We start from the raw sequence: 20,193 nt of genomic DNA, 5'->3' as shown, positions 1-20,193 counted from the left end.
TATATTCAACCAGCGTTTTTCGTAATGAGAACACTTAGTGACTTCCAACTAACTTAAAACATAAATTCAAACGTTTTCTAAACTTTTCCCTAAGGTCAAATATTTAACAGAGTGACTCATATGTATACATACGAATGGAGCTGTTTTAAACATGGCAGTTCGAGTCTAACGAAACGGGGGTTTACTGGTTGAAAACTGAGCCTCTAGAATTTGTCTGTAGCACGTGGAAACGACAGTTAAGAGCGTCACTGCAACACGAGATTAGGGTCGGGTTGGTCGTTTCTTTGCGATTTCTTTAACATTTCAGTTCTGTATCGGTTACTTCGTTTGAGGAACATTCATATATATATAAACTTTTTGTGATTGGTGTTCTCAATCAATTGGAATTTTTTAAAGGGCGTGGTCAGTGGCGAGTAAGACGTCCTTTAAAAATTCATTGATATGTTTCTAAATAATGAGGAACGACCTGATACTTTTACAAACAAAATAATTTAGTTCCTGCCAGATTAAAACTGCGTCCCAGAACGGTTCTCGAACCTGGGATCTTTGCCTTTTGCAGGCAAGTGCTCTACCGACTGAGATATGTTTTTTTAACAAAATATTTTACGAGCCCTTTAAAAATGTCGGTATACAGCTTAACAATTACTTTTATATCGTTAAAAATGTATATATTAACCAAAGAGTTAATCAACCAAGCATAGTCCACATTTTACCCTCACAACCGTACCTCTGTCAGTACCTGTCATGTTTTTCCTTCGAAACTTCAGAAAAGTTCTCCCGTATATCCTGCGGGACTAGCACTTACGTAAGAAAGTGTATTGCGAAGACATAGCTTAGCCAGAGCCTAGGGGATTGTTTTCTGAATGAGTGTGTGCTGGTCTGAAACCTCTTGGCGTATTAAGACTTTGTGTCGCAGCAGGGCTCGAAGTTGGGTCTTTCGCCTTTATCCTCGAATTTTTTAAGTAAACTTTGCTATGCACAGCCCGAAATTTGTGAAACCGTTTCACCCTAACTTCGGGTGACTTTGGTCCATGTTTTGCTTACCAACTGTGTTTAGAGATGATTGTTCTTACCAGAAATAATGTTACGCTTGTCTCAGATACAGCTGGATGAATATTCACTGAAAATATTATGAAACGAACATAGAAATCAAATTCAAAGAATGGTAGAACCTAACTTAAAAAAAGAAAACAATGAAACATTTTTCAAAAATAGGGACAATAACCTCCTCCTGAAAGCCATTTCCTGTTTCTCCTAAAGTTTCCCACGCAGCATTTTCAATCAAGTCCTTTTGTCTCATCATAATATGATTCTTAACAATCCATTGACATGTTTCTCCTTTGTAACTAAGTCACAAAGTCATCAAGACTCTTTTCTTGCAGGGCATAATATAATGATTTATGAGGAAATTTTCCAGTTTCTACTTCACTGACGGTTTCAGTCAAGTCATCAGATCCTAGTTCAATTGCTCCAAGTTCCATTAAATCGTTACCATAAACCAAAACTAAAGCTTTCTCAGGCTCTTTCATCAAATCAACATTAATACGAAAGGAGATTTTATATATGGAAGAGATCTAAAGACACTAGCAGGTGTCAGATAGGTTATATAATGGTAAGACTAAGATTACGAAGCCATATTTTAAAACGAAAACATTTTGTAATGTCTCTTGCAGCGGTCTCTCCGCGATATTTTCAGAAATTTTATAAATTATATAACTCAGTACATATCTCGAAATATCTCTTCTTATCTTACCGATTATCAATGCAAAGTAGTTTCAAGCCCAATTATTCCTTGGAGCGTCCATTTACTCCATGGAATAGCTTCTCTGATATCTATGTTTTCTCTTATGAAAAGAATGAAGGACTTCTTCTTGCCGATTAGTCGTGAAAGAAGGAGGATGTATATGTATGTATTATTGAGCTAGTCGCCATCTTGATGAGATTCTGTATGAGAAGGAATTTAATACATGAACTAAACTAAAGTAAGTGTGTTCGCGTATTATTTAACTGATTATTATTGTCAGTGTCTGCTTACTACGCTGTGTTGCAGGGGATCAGTAGGGAACGTCTGATTTACACTGGACGAACCTGCCGTTTTGTATGCTCAAGATATCTAGTTATTTCAAATAAATGGACTAACACGGTCTTACCAGCAGATATCCGGTCTTCCCCATGTGATCACCGAAAGTTAATAATTATTACAGATGTTTCCAGGAGATCGACTGACGATTTTCGTCGCACCGAGACTTCGAAATTGCTTCACTGCCTTATGGAATTTAAGTTAAGCTCAATTTCATCAGGATAGAACAGTATTGAACTGTGTGAATGTGATAAGCCTGCTTTGTGAATGAAAATTCCCTTAATATACGCATGTTTTTACTATCCTGATCAGTGAAGCTAAATCAGGCCGATGTGAGAGAGGTTTGGAAAATTTTAGATCCCACACAAAAAAAAAAAAAAATATTAAAATTTGTAGGGGCAGAAGTGGATTCTCCGTAATTTAATGGCCATGAACTGCAGGTCAAAACTGAAGAAATATCAGAGGTATGAAATTAACGAGACAAGACCTGGATAAGTTCAACGAATGAGAGGCCGGTGGGGGTTTGAAAGGGATTGACTAAACGAATGGGTAGCTTTGAAAGAGAAATAACGAAGGCAGCAGAGGATCCAATAGGCAAAAATAAAGGGCCAGCAGACATCCTTGAACACATGAGATGTTGAAATTAATTGACAAAAGGAGAAAAATGCAGCACATGAGAATACAGACGACTAAAAATGAGACGCCAAAGTGCAAAATGGTAAACCAAAAATGGCTAAATACGTAATAGAAGGCTGTAGAAGCCTGAATGCTTATAAGGAAGATAAATGCCGCCTATAGGATCATTAAAGTGATCTTTGGATAGAAAAAAAAGGAGCATACGTGGGATTTTAAGAGCACAGATGGCACGCCAGTACTAAACAAACAAGAGAAGACTGAAATGTGGAAGGAAAACACAGGCGATTTATAGAAGAAAAACAAATATGAAGACAATTTTGAAGAAAGATAAGTGGAAATAGGTGATTAAATGAGAGAGAAGGTACTGTTAAAAGAATTTGGCAGAGCACTAAATTGGCCTAAGTCAAAGCAAGGCTCCTAGAATAGACGGTAGTCAGCCACGACAAAACTATTCGGTTTCATTATTAAAATGCAATCTAACTCTTGATTAACACAGTACAAGGAACTATGCGATTGAAATGAGTGAAGTTTCAGGTTTTTGCCATTTCGTCCTGGACCACACACGTAAAAGTTTCCCATGTTATTCTTGGAGGAAAAATACTGAGACAAAACAAACTAGTGCCACTTCTAGTGCAACTTCTGAAATTCTAACAGTTGTTGTCATGTAGTTGAATTTTTTTTTGCTAAAGATGGTAACCAATAACATCAAAATTTTCTCATCAGTTTTGTCAGAAAAAAAGTATTTAAAGTTACTCACCCTGGCCCAGGACAGAAAGACGCTTCATTCTTAAAATAATGTAGGAGCTTATAAAACGAAGAAACCGAAATCAGGCAGTAGATGTAGTGTGGGTTAGAAGCAGCATAATTATAGCCAGTAAAGAGACGGCTGAAAAGCTGGTAAAGTGGCAATGCCTAATTAGTTATGTCTTGATATTATGCTCACCATCAAAAGAATTCTATGTCTGTTCGCCACCGAGAATTGCGATCGAGTGAAAAGAATAGTGGAACGCGTCTACATGCGTTTTGGGGTGCAGAGGTAACACCTGTCACCCCGAAAGATCTGATCTACAGATCGTCATTTGCCAAACCGAACCGTTAACACGATTTGCGGGATAAGATTTGGTCTTGGAAGTTTTCTGCCTCACCCGTATAGAATCACTACCAGTGCACCGCCATTTTGTGACCGTGACAATCAGCCTGTGTGGGGCATCTAAGCCATCTGCTGTCTTTTTCTTGCAAGTATGAATTTTTGAGGGAATATGTATGCACCGTTGGAGTTCATTACTTGCCGAGTTCACACAGAACGCTCTTTTACTTTTTAATGAGAACAATGTACAAGTCCTTACAGCAATCATTGAATTCGTATGGTAAAGCAATTTTACTGTTTCGCTCTGAGTGTAATTTAATTTGCAACTATAAGACCTTTTGATGTTCTGTACTGTTTTAATTAGTGGATTACTTGCATAGGATGATCCATTACTAGCACATGTCTTGGTTCACTAAATTACGAGCTTTGTTGTAGGCACACAACAGAGAACTGAATCTACATAATTCCTCTTAGAGTAGTTGTTGCCCTCAATTAATTCGTATTTCGCTTTGCAACTGATTGTTAAAATTTTGATTGCTTGCAGTGGACGGACACCTAACGTCGTTGGTTATTCTAAATCAATAACAGTAACATCTCTGTTTTCCGTACCCCGTTACTTAATCGCTAGTGTTTAATGCACTGTTGGCAAATAGTTTTATGATGATACCTTTTGTAATGTCTTACTATAATTTCTCCCGTTCTGCCAGAGACGCTTTTCGGAACATTTGCTTCAGAAAAGTTTTGGAACGTTTGGTACAGTTAATATCGTTCCGAGATCCAGATGTGTTTTTGACCAGCCAGTCTGGCAGTTCATTTCAGTATGTGGCTGTATGAGTTTTAATCTAAGTAAAGTCAATAACACAGTCATTCTTTTGCATAATTCTACTCTAGTTACTTGTTTCATCAAACAGACTGTTGTGATGGTATGTATTCCTCAATTTTGGGCTACCATCGGCCTACATCGTGCCGTGACAAGCTTTTCAAAAGCATTATATGTTTCATGTGAACTGTTTTTTAATACATACCAATGCCTGTTGAGCATCCCAACGGGTTTGCCGAATGAAGTTTGTGCGAAAGACTTGATCTTAAAAATTTAATGAAACTCATTTTAAATACAAGAACGATAATTGCTATGTGCAGCTGTCAATAATGAAATAGCACTACTGTAAATTCTTACGGACCAACTATCAACAAATGAAACAGTCTCCACACTGGAATAATATTACGCAGCAGGACCAACATGTCAGTTGTGGGCGTACAGAAACCCAATTTCTTTATGTGCATCATTTGTTTTTGTGCACTAATGTAAGGAAAGCAGAGAAAATAAATGAAACAAATAGTACACTGCATGACAAAAAAGTGAAGCTCATAGAAAGGGGGACGAAACGAAACTTCACGGGCTGAGAGGATATGTGATGTTACTGCACTGATTACAAAATCCATTTAAATCTACAATGACCTTGGCAGTATGAGCCCACTTATGAGTTTAACAATGCACCGCTGTGGCCTGTATTCATGCGCTGATTCGGTTGGGTGTCGTAAAGGCGTCGTATTCTCTCCTGAGGCAAGGAGACCCATAACTGGGGATGTCCCGGGTACAGGTACTGGGACAGAGTCCCCATCCCAGCTGGTCTCACAAATGTTCAATCGGGGACAGATCTGAGGATCTTGCTGTCCGAAGAAGTATCTCATCGTCACGCAAACAGTCTATAGACACACGTGGCTTGCGTCGACGAGCAATGTCTTGTTGAAAAATGGCATGACAGTACTGTTGCATGAGAGATAACACACGAGGACGCAGGATGTCCGTGACATCATTGTGCCACGAGATTTCTCTGAGTCACTACCAGCCATCTGAAGTCGTACCTAATGGCTCCCTACACACAGCATGACGCTTGGTCGAACACCGCTGTCCGTTTCCACAATATTGATATGAAATGTCGTGTGGCTAGGGCCTCGCGTCAGGTAGAGCAGTCGCCTGGTGTCAGTCCTTTTAGTTGACGCCACTCCGGCGATTTGCGTGTCGATGGGGATGATATGATGATGATGAAGACACACAACACCCAGTCCCTGAGCGGAGAAACTCTTCGACCCAGCTGGGGATCGAACCCGGGCCTCTTTGCATGGCGTTCCGTCGCGCTGACTACTCAGCTGTCGAGGCGGACTCCACAATAGTAGAAGAATGCGACCTTTCTCCAGGTGACATCTCTCCAGATCGCCGTCATACTCGCTGAAGATGGTCATCCGTGTTAGTGCTAGATCGCGTCTCATCACTGAACACAAAGTGATGCCATTCATCAGCAGATCATGCTCCCAGTCATGGCATCACTCCACACGCAGCCGTTTGTGTTGTGTTAACGGCAGGCTACTTGTGGGATAGTAATGCCCTAGTCCGTCTGCTCTCCGACCAATGTTGCAGGCTATCCATTACTTGGCTCGGATGGCAAGCGCACAATGTGTGAAATGGTTACGATGTGCTTGGTGCACGATATGGAAAGGCTCCATTATGATGGTCAGATGTGGACGACAACAAACCTGAGGTCGATTACGCCTCACCTGAGGTTCCTATGCAGCCCAACACCCAGCGACTGTCTGAATGCCCCACAAAATCTGGAAATTGCACGAATCTAGCAGCTGGCCAAATGGAGACCCAGAAAGAGGGCCCTCTCAAACTACTGTGCCATGTACTGATAACACTGTCTCACGAGAGCACGAGCTACTTCTGTGTCCTTCACAGTGGTCATTCAACGTCTGACACTGTTCGCACCCCGTTTGTACCCTACATCTACATCTACATCTACATTCATAATCCGCAAGCCACCGAACGGTGTGTCGCGGAGGGCACTTTACGTGCCACTATCATTACCTCCCTTTCCTGTTTCAGTCGCGTATGGTTCGCGGGAAGAACGACTACCGGAAAGCCTCCGTGCACCCACGAATCTCTCTAATTTTACATTCGTGATCTCCTCGGGAGGTATAAGTAGGGGGAAGCAATATATTCGATACCTCATCCAGAAACACTCTCTCGAAACCTGGACAGCAAGCTACACCGCGATGCACAGCGCCTCTCTTGCAAAGTCTGCCACTTGAGCTTGCTAAACATCTCCGTAAAGCTATCACGCTTACCAAATAACCCTGTGACGAAACGCGCCGCTCTTCTTTGGATCTTCTCTATCTCCTCTGTATGGGAAGAACGAGTGTTTTGTAAGCCACCTCCTTTGTTGATGGACTACATTTTCTAAGGACTCTCCCAATGAATCTCAACCTGGAACCCGCCTTACCAACAATTAATTTTATATGATCATTCCACTGCAAATCGTTCCGCACGCATACTCCCAGATATTTTACAGAAGTAACTGCTACCAGTGTTTGTTCCGCTATCATATAATCATACAATAAAGGATTCTTCTTTCTATGTATTCGCAATACATTACATTTGTCTATGTTAAGGGTCAGTTGCCACTCCCTGCACCAAGTGCCTATCCGCTGCAGATCTTCCTGCATTTCGCTGCAATTTTCTAATGCTGCAACTTCTCTGTATATTACAGCATCATCCGCGAAAGGGCGCATGGAACTTCCGACACTATCTACTAGGTCATTTATATATATTGTGAAAAGCAATGGTCTCATAAGACTCCTCTGTGGCACGCCAGAGGTTACTTTAACGTCTGTAGACGTCTCTCCATTGAGAACAGCATGCTGTGTTCTGTTTGCTGGGTAATTACACTAAACCCTAACAGCACTAACACACCCTGGTGGACGTTCTTCCTATCACAGACAGGAAAGTCTGATCATTAGCATACCCGCCTATGGTTTGAAAGCGTACGAAATCAAATTGGCATCCGATTGGTTGGTTCACTTTTTTGCCAGGCAGGGTACTTTCATTACGATTGCAAGTATTTATTCACATGTTTCACAGGCAATAGAGACAAAAGTGCGAGCGGCGGCGGCGGCGGCGGCGACGTTCCGCTGCTGTCAGCGGGTGGCGCCAGCAGGCCGGAGCCGACGTCGCAACTCCCTCTGCAGCAGCTGGCGCTCGTGGCGGGCGCCGGCCAGCACGGATCGGTTCTCCGCCAGGCGGCGAGCCAGGTAGGGCAGCGCCTGTCCCAGGCCGCCCACGGGGACCGACTTGTACACCGTGTAGCCCGCAGCGGCTGCGAACACACCGCACCGCCTTCATTCCGTTTTGTTCCTGCCGCCGACCTCCGTAAGTCGAAGCAAGAAACATTTCCAAAAGGAGTGTGACTCATACTGGGTGGTTATCATTAAAGTACAGCTATTCATCAAGTTCCAGTGTCGGCTGTAATTATAGTATGACAGCAAAGCTTGGTAGATATGCTAATGCGTAAATGCGGAACTGATTTATGATGGAAAAAAATTAGTTCCAATTTTGGCCACCAGGTGCAAATTTGGCGCTGTGAATGCAACAAAGATCTAGAGAAAAGCTTCCAAATGTAATGGATTAGGAACGGGAGGTGAACAGCATCAAACAAATACGAGGGTAATCCCAAAAGCAAGGTCTCCTATTTTTTTATAAGTACAGAACTCTGTTTCTGAGGCAGTTGGTCACACTGTTATGAAGAGTGCTTCACGCTCTGCGTGTAAACATGCGCACGTCGCGCTGAGGCGCTCGTCTTGGCTTGCCAGCCGTTGAGAATGGAGTTCCCGTTGGATGTTACCGCCAAGTGCGAATTGTGCGCAGTTATTCGGTTTTTGAACCCAAAGGGCACTGCGCCGATTGAAATCCATCGCCAATTGACGGAAGTGTATGGTGAGTCCTGCATGGGTGTCAAAAATGTTCGTAAGTGGTGTAGAGAGTTAGCAGCTGGTCGGACCGAAATTCACGACGTACAAAGAAGCGGGAGACCGTCAATTTCTGAGGAGACAATGTTGAAGGTTGAGCAAAGCTCACGTGAAGATCGGCGGATCACCCTGGATGATCTCTGCACGTTGGTTGCTGAGGTTTCCCGAAGCACCGCTCACGGAATTTTAACGGAAACATTGAACTACCGGAAGGTGTGCGCAAGATGAGTGCCACGCATGCTGACAGGACCACATGTGGCAACAAGTTGATGCTTCCCGCACATTTCTTCACCGCCTTGCAGCCGAACAGGACAACTTTCTGGACTCAATTGTCACGGGTGACAAAACCTGGGCATACCACTTTACACCTGAGACCAAGCAACAATCATGCCAGTGGCGGCATCCTTCTTCACCAAAGTAGCGGAAATTCAAACAAAAAAAGTTTGCCGGTAAAGTCATGACGACCGTTCTTGGGGGTCGGAAAGGGGTATTGTTGGTCGATTTTTTGCCCACTGGGACTACAGTTAACGCTGACAGATACTGTGAGACTCTGAAAAAACTCAAACGGGCAATTCAGAACCGGAGAAGAGGAATGTTGAGCAAGGGCGTACGCACTCTCCATGACAACGCTCACCCAAACATCGCTCGGTAAACCGTTGCTCTCCTGCAACAGTTCCAGTGGAACATAATCACCCACCCACCCTATAGTCCTGACTTGGCACCCAGTGACTATGACCTGTTCCCTAGGTTAAAAGAACATTTGGCGGGAAAGCGGTTCAGCTCCGACGACGAGGTGAAAGAAGAGGTCCATAACTTTCCAAACAGCATGGCGGCGTGCTGGTATGACATGGGCATACAAAAACCTCCACAGCGTCTACGAAAATGAATCGACAAAAACGTTGATTATGTCGAAAAATAGCTAAATGTTGAAGCTGTAAACTGATGTAAACCATTGTAGACCAGGTCTATGTACTTATAAAAAAATAGGAGACCTTACTTTTGGGACTACCCTCGTAGTGTTCCTAACTGCCACTTACATGGTTTGTTCAACATGAGCACTGGAGATGACGATGAGATGCCGCAGCCATAAACGGCGTGATAAACAGTTGCTCGCAGCGATTCCATTGGAATCTGAGCAACGAGTTTCTGCACACTAGCCATCAGATGAGGTAGAGGCTGAACTTGTCACCGGTAAACGCATACTTTTAGAAATTATCAGAGCCAAAAATCACATGGATTCAGGTCAGGTGGTGTTGCAGGCAATGCATCAGGAAAAAGCTCTGGAGATAACACGTTCGTGGAATGTTGCATTATGCAGATCTTTCATTGGGCGAGTGACCATCTCGCATGAAAACAGTGCTTGCCACGTAACCACGCTCTTCCAAAGCAGGAATCATAGGCTGTACAAGATGGCCTCGATTACGTGCAGTTGTCGCGGTACACCTGACGGACCCTATGGGTGTATTCTGTTAAAGAGGAACGGACAGGCAATAAAGGAGCCTGTGAATCTCATACAGTGAGTGAAAGTGCTCCTCGTGCACAACACGAAGTTTAACAGGACCCCATATTCGGCAGTTCTGTCTGTTCTCTGCACTCCGTAGTGCAAAATGTGCCTCGTCACTCCATGGAATATTGCCCACACACATGTCACCAACTTCGATTCGTGCCAGAAACAGAAGAGTAAGTTCATAATGTTGTTGCAGGTCATGATGTTTCAGTTGCTGCACCTTCTGGATCTTGTACGGGTACCAGTGTAATGTAGACAACAAAACTTTCCGTACTGTTGACCATGGGATGGACAATTCTCGCGACACTGCGCTAGCACTACCTGGGGTACTTGCTGCTTGATCAGTTAATAGCAACAGGAACCTCGTCAGTAACTTCTACCAGGATAGGACGCCTTCCCCTTCCACATGCGACATCAAACTGACCCGTGTTTTTGAATTTCGTTATCATCTTCTTTAAACCGTTTAAAGAGATCAGGCCTCTCCTCAGACCCTTCACACGGCGATACACTCCCAATAGAGTACTGTAATTGCTGCCGTTCACACAAGACAGTTTCACAAACAGTGCACGGTTTCTCTTCTCGATAGCCATACAGTTCGATGGCTTTAAAATGGCGACGTGGATGTCATACTGTGTACAGCGCCAAATTTGCTCCTGGTGGCCAAAACTGGAACTATTTTTTTCCAACATAAATAGGTTCCGCATTAACACATTAGCGTGTCTACCAAGTTTCGCTGCCGTACGATTATTACAGCACACACTGGTCGTCTACGAGTAGCTGCACTAAATTTGTAACCATTCAGAACCACACCAACGCTTATTAACTAAAACACGATTATATGTCATATGGCGATATCCAAAGACATTTGTGACTGGATTGTTCTTGGCAGGGAAGCAGACGTGCATAGAAACATGTCTATAGACTTAAAAATAATTTTAGCTGCGCCGTGGGGAAGCACACTATGTGATCAGAAGTATCGATAACTTGTTACTGGACGTTAATAGGGTTGTGCCCCTCTTTCGTCTTTATGACGGCTTCAACTCTGCTAGTGTCACTTTTAACGGGGTGTGAAAGTCCATAACGACATTTCGCTTGCATCTCAAGGGTGTGTGCCTCAGTTTCTGGCGCAGGTCATTACATTCTACGCACGTGGGGTTTTGAAGTGTTGCAGTGAGGTGGGTACCTCCTTCCCTCACCTCCTCAGCTCGATGCTGTTGCGGTGGATTGAGGGGGAGAGGTTATGCTGTTGTTCGTAATGGACGTTCAAGGTCAAATTAATTGTAAGAGGCGGTTGTGTACTATCTGGGACGAGATAGCCTTCTCAGCAGTCTCCAAAAAGGGAGCGCACAGTTTCGCATCGTTCTCTTTGGTGTACCTACGAATTATAATATGTAAGTACTGTTCACTAGCTGGTGCGTTGGTCGCAGGTGACAGTTAAGAAGTAGGTCTTCAGTGGTCTGTGACTCAAAATGGGGGTCATTGTACGCCATTTCATCGCGTTGACAAATCATCTTTGTCGTTAAGTGACAACCTATGCTTGAAATGACACTTCATGACATTTTGACAGACCGAACTGCGTCCTTTACTGATTGGAGACGCGATGTTCTCAGTTTAACTGAACGTTCAATTTTACCACCACTACACAGGGAGCAGACTAAGATCTGATGATCAGGAACTGTGCTGCAACCCCTATAGTCTCCTTTATGGGTGAATACTTTCCTACATCTGGATTTGATATGCTGGTCGAGCACCATTACATTATTATTCATTGCTGGGCATTATAACTGCAACTTCATCACGATGAAGGCAAATGACAAATTTGCATCAAGCGTACTACATGGTTGGATATGCATATAATTTGCATTTCAAAGCAGCCGCACAAAGTAGGTAGGCGTAACATAACTTTCATCCTGTGCACGAGAAGACGTTATGCATCTACTTCTTTGTTGAGAAATCACATTTCAGTAGTGTATATGTGTGTGAGAGAGACAGATGCACAGAGAGAGGAGAGGGAGAGGAGAGAGAGAGAGAGAGAGAGAGAGAGAGAGAGAGAGAGATAATCATGTAATATGGACAAACATTTGTCAGCATGCGTCGGAATTCGACAGCAGCCGTGGCCTATTAGGGCTGTAGTATATTGTCTTGTGATATTGCTGCTCATTTGACCACGACCCGACGACTGAATAACGAATATGGAATCTGTGGATTAAGGAGAGTCACAATCAACGTCATACCGGATCTCTAGGACTGGCATACTGCTTGCCCGGCCGTTCAGGACTGTACAGCCATGTTGCTTATCTTGCTTCAAGAAAAGTGCATGTTTGCAGCGGCACAATTACCCACACGGACATGCGACCTCTGGAACACAATGGACAATCAGCACGATGATTATCCTTTGATGCGGCGGTAGATAGACGCATTGACAGTTGTGCATTCAACGGCAACAGTGGGCACAAGAGTGGCACCGCGTCCTAATTCCAGACGAATCTCGGTTCTGCATGTAGCATCACGTTTGACATGTTCCTGTGTGGAGGATCCGACCAGAACGCACGTTTCTAGGTTGCATTCATCATCATACAGGTTCACCATATAGCCTGATGGTATGTGGTTCCGTTGAATACGCAACAGGATCCCTTCTGGTTCGCACAGCCAATAACATGGAAAGCTGGCTTTACATTTCAGACGTGTTAAGGCCGACGGTTGTGCCTCTTCGTCAAGCTCTCCGTGACTTTATCTCTCAACATAGCGACGCAAAACTACAGCTTCTTCATACTGTCCTGCCTACCTCCATGCAGAGGGTGTTCAGCCGTTGGCCTGACTAGTACGTTCTCCAGACCTGTCAGCCGAGGAAAGCTTATCATGGGTTGCGATATACTGCCACGCGACCACTCGCCCACCGCTGTGACCGATGATCTCTGGGATAGCTTTGCTGCAGCGTGGAATGTCGTCCCCATATCTGTGATCCAAGTTCAGTTTAACTCTACAGCCCGCTGGGTTGGAGCCACTGTTGCTGCTAGAAAGGGCTGCTCTGCTTACTAAATTTCGCACCCTTTACATCCAAACATCACTGAAACGTTGAGCGTTCCTTCTTTTTACTATACTGAATAGGCACAATAACCAAATTTTCGTTACTTGCTGTACTTCCCAATGTTGCGATTTTATTACGCAACAGTGTAATTTTGTCGTGCGAATGGTCAGTGGCGATTCATTTTTGTTATTGATAACTACTCTAAATAAGCTCAAAAACAGGAGAGGAGAGGAGAGGAGAGAGAGAGAGAGAGAGAGAGAGATGTGTTACTCCGTTTGCAAGTTGTGGGAAAAACGTAGACTTACAAGGGGACCGGGCATACTCATCATCACCGCTTTCGTCCACATTTATGGTATATGCAGGGCTTGAGCAGAAGTGAATGTGACAATGACAAGTGGGACTTCCAGGCGCCCAAGAGTTTAGGAAAAAGATAGCATTTACGGCGCGGATCGTGCGAGGGACGAGTCATTTATCTCAGTGTGGTTTCGAGGCAGCGGTTGATGCAGCGGAAAAAGTAGAGAACGGTAAACTTAAGATCGCAGGTTCGAGTTACCGTGGCGAAACCAATTTTCCTTTTATCTTTTACGTTACTTACACTGTAAATAAGCTGAAATAAAGCTCAGTATATTGCATTACTTAATATTTTCATAAAATCCTTGAAAAGGAAATGGTTCAAATGGCTCTGAGCACTATGGGACTTAACATCTGAGGTCATCAGTCCCCTAGACCGTAGAACTACTTAAACCTAACTAACCTAAGGACATCACACACGTCCATGCCCGAGGCAGGATTCGAACCTGCGACCGTAGCAATCGCGTAGTTTCGGACTGAAGTGCTTAGAACCGCTCGGCCACCGCAGCCGGCTTGAAAAGGAAAGACATACGAAAATGTGTCATGGCAAATAAATATCCAGGAACAGATCGTAATGCGGCGAAGAAAGCTTTGTCTGTAAAATAACTTTTCTCATTTTACAGTTTATGTTTTACAAATGCTGGGGTGATAGTCGTAGTAAAAATGGGGAAAGCAATAATTTTCTCGGCGTCTTGCACACATTATAAAAGACACATTTATACAGATACCTGGTTGTTTTAAAGTTTCAATAGGGAAAAAACTGTTTACATTCATAAAAGGTTCTCCCTCATCGTACAGTCTGGCAGCAAACCATGCCAAATATTGGTGAGGACAGCTTCTGATGTAAATGGAATGTAGTTTGATGCAGTCTTCTCGGGATGTGATTTCTTTTTCTCTCTTGCTGGAATAAAAGCAATTTTGAGTATTTTCGAATAATTCTTTACATGACCATAACAACTGACATTTCGGAGCTCCTCTAGTGAAATGAATCTGAGGGGAATCACTTTTCATCTAGAAAAATGTCATCGTATAATTGTGGATTTGTGTATCCTCCCCACGAGATAGTTAACAGAGGAAATTTGTTCTCCTGCCCGTAGGACTTTATCACATCAGTCAAAAATTTTGTTGTATAACACTGTTGTGAGTTTTCCAGATTTTAGTGAAACAAAGACGACGTTCCTATACTTTGCCGTGAACACATCCACCGGTTTTTGAATCTTCAATACAAAAGAGTCAGTGGTCTCTTGTAGTCATAACGTAGACCGTTGGTAATAATTTTCTAGAAAGAGTTGTAAGTAGGCTGTTTAGGTTTTTATGTTGGTAGCGCGATGCAGCGCTCTGTATTAAAATTGCTGACTGTGCTGTGTGCAGTCTGTGGCTGGTTGGACTCGTTGTTGGAAGTTATTCGACAGTGGAGTGTTGGGCAGTTGGATGTGAACAGCTCGTAGCGTTGGGCAGTTGGAGGTGAGCCGCCAGCAGTGGCAGATGTGGGGAGAGAGATGCCAGAATTCGGAGATGTTAATATGAGCGGACGATCTGGACCTGTGTCCGTCAGAAAAAGTAAATTTGTTAAACTGGATGTCACGGATTTATATATATATTATGACTTTTGAACATTATTCTGGTAAATGCATTGTTTGTTCTCTATCAAAATCTTTCATTTGCTAACTATATGTCTATCAGTAGTTAGTGCCTTCAGTAGTTAAAATCTTTTATTTGGACGGCAGTAATGGCGCTCGCTGTATTGCAGTAGTTCGAGTATCGAAGATTTTTGTGAGGTAAGTGATTCATGTAGGGTATAGGTTATTGTTAGTCAGGGCTATTCTTTTGTAGGGATTGTTAAAAATCAGATTGCGTTGCGCTAAAATATTGTGTGTCAGTTTAGAAATGATCAGAATAAGTAAAGAGAAAACAGTCTCAGTACGTTCAGTTTCACTCTGGAGTCTGAAAATCAAGTAACGTAGAAGTTTTACCAGCACAGTCATTACTTACACTAAAAAGAGGAGGTGTCAGGGTTTACTTTGTTCATGTCCCGTCGTATCACGAGAACTTATTTTTCCCCCCGGTGGTACAGGGCTCGGTTATAAGTCGATTGTTACTGGCAACCTAGGAAGGATACAACCTAAATACTTTATTATAAGTGACTATAAAAAGGTTTTTCTATTGACGTCAGTTAACGAAAATTCTCGATTTACCTGTTTGATCTAAACTAAACTAAACTCCACCTAAACAGGTCACGGAAGGCCCAGTGGTACCTACCGACCACCTTGTCATCCTCAGCCTATAAGCGTCGCTGGATGCGGATATCGAGGGCACGTGGTCAGCACATCGCTCTCCAGACCGCTGTCTGCTTCAGTCAGAGCTCCCCAATTGACGTCACAGGGGCCGAGTGCACCCGGCTTGGCAACAGCGCACAGTACACCAGAACGGTCACACATCCAAGCGCTAGCCTAGCCCGCCAGCGCTTAACTTCGGTGATCTGACGGGAACTGGTGTTTACCACTGCGGCAAGGCCGTTGGCTTTACCTGTCTGGTAGGACATTTTAAATAAATCCCTTCTTGGAAAGTTATTTACAGAGTCCTTGAGGGCGCTGTAAGTACAATACTTTCATGGAAATATACTTGCAACCAAAAATTTTTCTTTGCTTTTCCTTATCGTGCGTTGTATGAGACTATTAGTGAATACAATATGTTGCTGTTGTTGTTGTGGTCTTCACTCCAGAGACTGGTTTGATGCAGCTCTCCATGCTACTCTATCCTGTGCAAGCTTCTCCATCTCCCAGTATCTACTGCAACCTACGTCCTTCTAAATCTGTTAGTGTAATCATCTCTTTGTCTCCCTCTACGATTTTTACCCTCCACACTGCCCTCCAATACTAAATTGGTGATCCCTTGATGTCTCGGAATATGCCCTACCAACCGATCCCTTCTCGTAGTCAAGTTGTGCCACATCCTCCTCTTCTCCCCAATTCTATTCAATACTTCATCGTTAGTTATGCGGTCTACCCATCTAATCTTCAGCATTCTTCTGTAGCACCACATTTTGAAAGCTTCTGTTCTCTTCTTGTCTGTTTATCGTCCACATTTCACTTTCATACATGGCTACATTCCATACAAATACTTTCGGAAACGACTTCCTGACGCTTAAATATATAGTCGATGTTAACAAATTTCTCTTCTTCAGAAACGCTTTCCTTGCCATTGCCAGTCTACATTTTATATCCTCTCTACTTCGACCATCATCAGTTATTTTGCTCCCCAAATAGCAAAACTCCTTTACTACTCTTAGTGTCTCATTTCCTAATCTAATTCCCTCCACATCACTCGATTTAATTCGACTACATTCCATTATCCTCATTTTGCTTTTGTTGATGTTCATCTTATACCCGCCTTTCAAGACACTGTCCATTCCGTTCAGCTGCTCTTCCAAGTCCTTTGCTGTCTCTGACAGAACTACAATGTCATCGGCGAACCTCAAAGTTTTTATTTCTTCTCCATGGATTTTAATACCTACTCCGAACTTTTCTTTTGTTTCCTTTATTGCTTACTCAATATACTGATTGAATAACATTGGGGAGAGGCTACAACCCTGTCTCACTCCCTTCTCAACCACTGCTTCCCTTTCATGTCCCTCGACTCTTATAACTGCCGTCTGCTTTCTGTACAAATTGTAAATAGCCTTTCGCTCCCTGTATTTTACCCCTGCCACCTTCAGAATGTGAAAGAGAGTATTCTACTCACCATTGTGAAAAGCTTTCTCTAAGTCTACAAATGCTAGAAACGTAGGTTTGCCTTTCCTTAATCTATCTTCTAAGATAAGTCGTAGGGTCAGCATTGCCTCACGTGTTCCAACATTTCTATTGAATCCAAATGGATCTTCCCCGAGGTCGGCTTCTACCAGCTTTTCCATTCGTCGATAAAGAATTCGTGTTAGAATTTTGCAGCTGTGGCTTATTAAACTGATAGTTCTGTAATTTTCATATCTGTCAATAACTGCTTTATTTGGGATTGGAATTATTATATTCTTCTTGAAGTCTGAGGGTATTACGCCTGTCTCATACATCTTGCTCACCAGATGGTAGAGTTTTGTCAGGGCTGGCTCTCCCAAGGCTATCAGCAGTTCTATTGCAATGTTGTCTACTCCCGGGGGCCTTGTTTCGACTTAGGTCTTTCAGTGCTCTGTCAAACTCTTCACGCAGTATTATATCTCCCATTTCATCTCCATCTGCGTCCTCTTCCATTTCCATAACATTGTCCTCAAGGACATCGCCCTTGTATAGACCCTCTATATACTCCTTCCACCTTTCTGCTCTCCCTTCTTTGCCTAGAACTGGGTTTCCATCTGAGCTCTTGATATTCATAGAAGTGGCTGCCTTTTCTCCAAAAGTACCTTTAATTTTCCTGTAGGCAGTATCTATCTTACCCCTAGTGATATACGCCTCTCCATCCTTACATTTGCCCTCTAGCCATCCCTGCTTAGCCATTTTGCACTTCCTGTCGATCTCATTTTTGAGACGTTTGTATTCCTTTTTGCCTGCTTCATTTACTGCATTTCTGTATTTTCTCCTTTCATCAATTAAATTCAATATCTCTTCTGTTACCCAAGGATTTCTATTACCCCCTCGTCTTTATATCTACTTGATCCCCTGCCGTCTTCACTAATTCGTCTCTGAAAGCTATCCATTCTTCTTCTACTGTATTTCTTTCACCCATTCTTGTCAATCGTTCCCTAATGCTCTCCCTGAAAGTCTCTACAACCCCTGGTTCTGTCAGATTACCCAGGTCCCATCTCCTTAAATTCCCACCTTTTTGCAGTTTCTTCAGTTTTAATCTACAGTTCATAACGAACAGATTGTGGTCGGAGTCCACATCTGGCACCTGGAAATGTCTTACAGTTTAAAACCTGGTTCATGAATCTCTGTCTTACCATTATATAATCTATCTGATGCCTTCTAGTATCTCCAGGCTTCTTCCATGTATACAACCTTCTTTCATGATTCTTGAACCAAGTGTTAACTATGATTAAGTTATGCTCTGTGCAAAATTCTACCAGGCGGCTTCCTCTTTCATTCCTTACCCCCATTCCATATTCACCTATTACGTTTCCCTCTCTTCCTTTTCCTACTATCGAATTCCAGTCATTCATGACTATTAAATTTTCGTCTCCCTTCACTATTTAAATAATTTCTTTTATCTCGTCATACATTTCATCAATCTCTTCTTCATCTGCGGAGCTAGTTGGCATATAAACTTGTACTACTGTGATAGGCGTGGGCTTCATATCTGTCTTGGCCACAATAATGCGTTCAGTGTGCTGTTTGTAGTAGCTTACCCTCATTCCTATTTGTTTACTCATTATTAAACCTACTCCTGCATTACCCCTGATTGATTTTGTATTTATAACCCTGTATTCACCTGAGCAGAAGTCTTGTTCCTCCTGCAACCGAACTTCACTAGTTCCCACTATGTCTAACTTTAACCTATCCATTTCCCTTTTTAAATTTTCTAACCTACCTGCTCGATTAAGGGATCTGACATTCCACGCTCCAATCCGTAGAACGCCAGTTTTCTTTCTCCTGATAACAACGTCCTCCTGAGTAGTCCCCACCCGGAGATCCGAATGGGGGACTATTTTACCTCCGGAATATTTTATCCAAGGGGACGCCAACATCATTTAACCATACAGTAAAGCTACATGCCCTCGGGAATAATTACGGCTGTAGTTTCCCCCTCCTTTCTATTATTGCAGTTTATTTGCAGTACGAGGGGCTCGAACATACGATCCTCGAGTTAGCATTCCCTATTTCTCTCGCTGCTCCAGCCGCTGGCTGGGACCTACGTTAACATAAATGGATCACCTCTCTCCCGGCCCGCGTCAAAAATGCCATTTTTTTTTTTTCTAGACGCTTGGCCATCTGGCGGTCATCCTTCTGTCATTTCATTTCAGTCCAAGCCTTGCATGTACTATAAATTCGGACAAATCGGTGATGAGTAGGCGCGGTCCGCTTGTTAGTCACTCTTTAGGGAATGCTCAGGTACTTCTAGGGGATAAGTGTGCTATGGAGAAAAAGCACGATGGATGGAGTGGATTTACCTAGTGGTACGGATATCTGCTCCGCCATCCCGTAGATCTGAGCGAACGCTATGTCCTCCTGGTCAGGTCGCATTCCGAGCTGCCCCAGCTTCTCCACGGCGTGGTGGATGGCGCTCTCGTTGTGGGTCGCAACCACGAGAAAGCTGGGTCTCTTCCGGTTCTCAACAACGTAGTCCAGGGCCTGATCCATCACTCTGCGAACATACAGGATGAGATCGTTCTGTACCAACACACCAAAACTCAAGAAAGAAAAATATCAGCAGATAATATGCGGGAATCGTTGTCTGTTCAAAATTACTTTATTCTGAAGTCAGTTACGGCGGAATTACACTGGTGCACAAGCCTGAAGGCTACGGCCTCACTTGCGTTTTTTAAAGCTGGACGCTCAGCGTCTAAAGAAGCAGCTTCAAAAGTCGCCTGGTGGTGGCCACATTCGACCGTGTATATAACTTCTTTCAGCTCAACGCTTCCTAGCGACCAAAGACGTGAATGTGGCCATATATGGCTCAGTAGCGTTTCAGACCTGCCTGGGTCACATCACGGCATTGAGAAATGAATGTATTAAGTAAATAATCTGCAACAGCAATATGTGCATTTGCGAAAGTAA

The 20,193-nt window shown here is 43.3% G+C and overlaps 1 protein-coding gene across 1 annotated transcript in view; it reads right to left on the bottom strand.

The window, feature by feature from the left end:
- Positions 1-7,778: 7,778 nt before the first annotated feature.
- LOC124712272 (hydroxyproline dehydrogenase-like) overlaps positions 7,779-20,193 on the bottom strand; it is a 133,708-nt gene continuing 121,293 nt past the window's right edge. Inside the window, exons 8-9 of the mRNA XM_047242567.1 lie at positions 19,587-19,780; positions 7,779-7,957 (exon numbers count right to left, since the gene is read on the bottom strand). Coding sequence (XP_047098523.1) covers positions 7,779-7,957; positions 19,587-19,780 — 373 coding nt within the window. The remainder of the gene's footprint in view (positions 7,958-19,586; positions 19,781-20,193) is intronic.

This window comes from Schistocerca piceifrons, chromosome 8 (genome assembly GCF_021461385.2).
Source record: "Schistocerca piceifrons isolate TAMUIC-IGC-003096 chromosome 8, iqSchPice1.1, whole genome shotgun sequence".
Taxonomy (NCBI): Eukaryota; Metazoa; Arthropoda; class Insecta; order Orthoptera; family Acrididae; genus Schistocerca; species Schistocerca piceifrons.
This window is presented reverse-complemented; position numbering and strand designations above follow the sequence as displayed.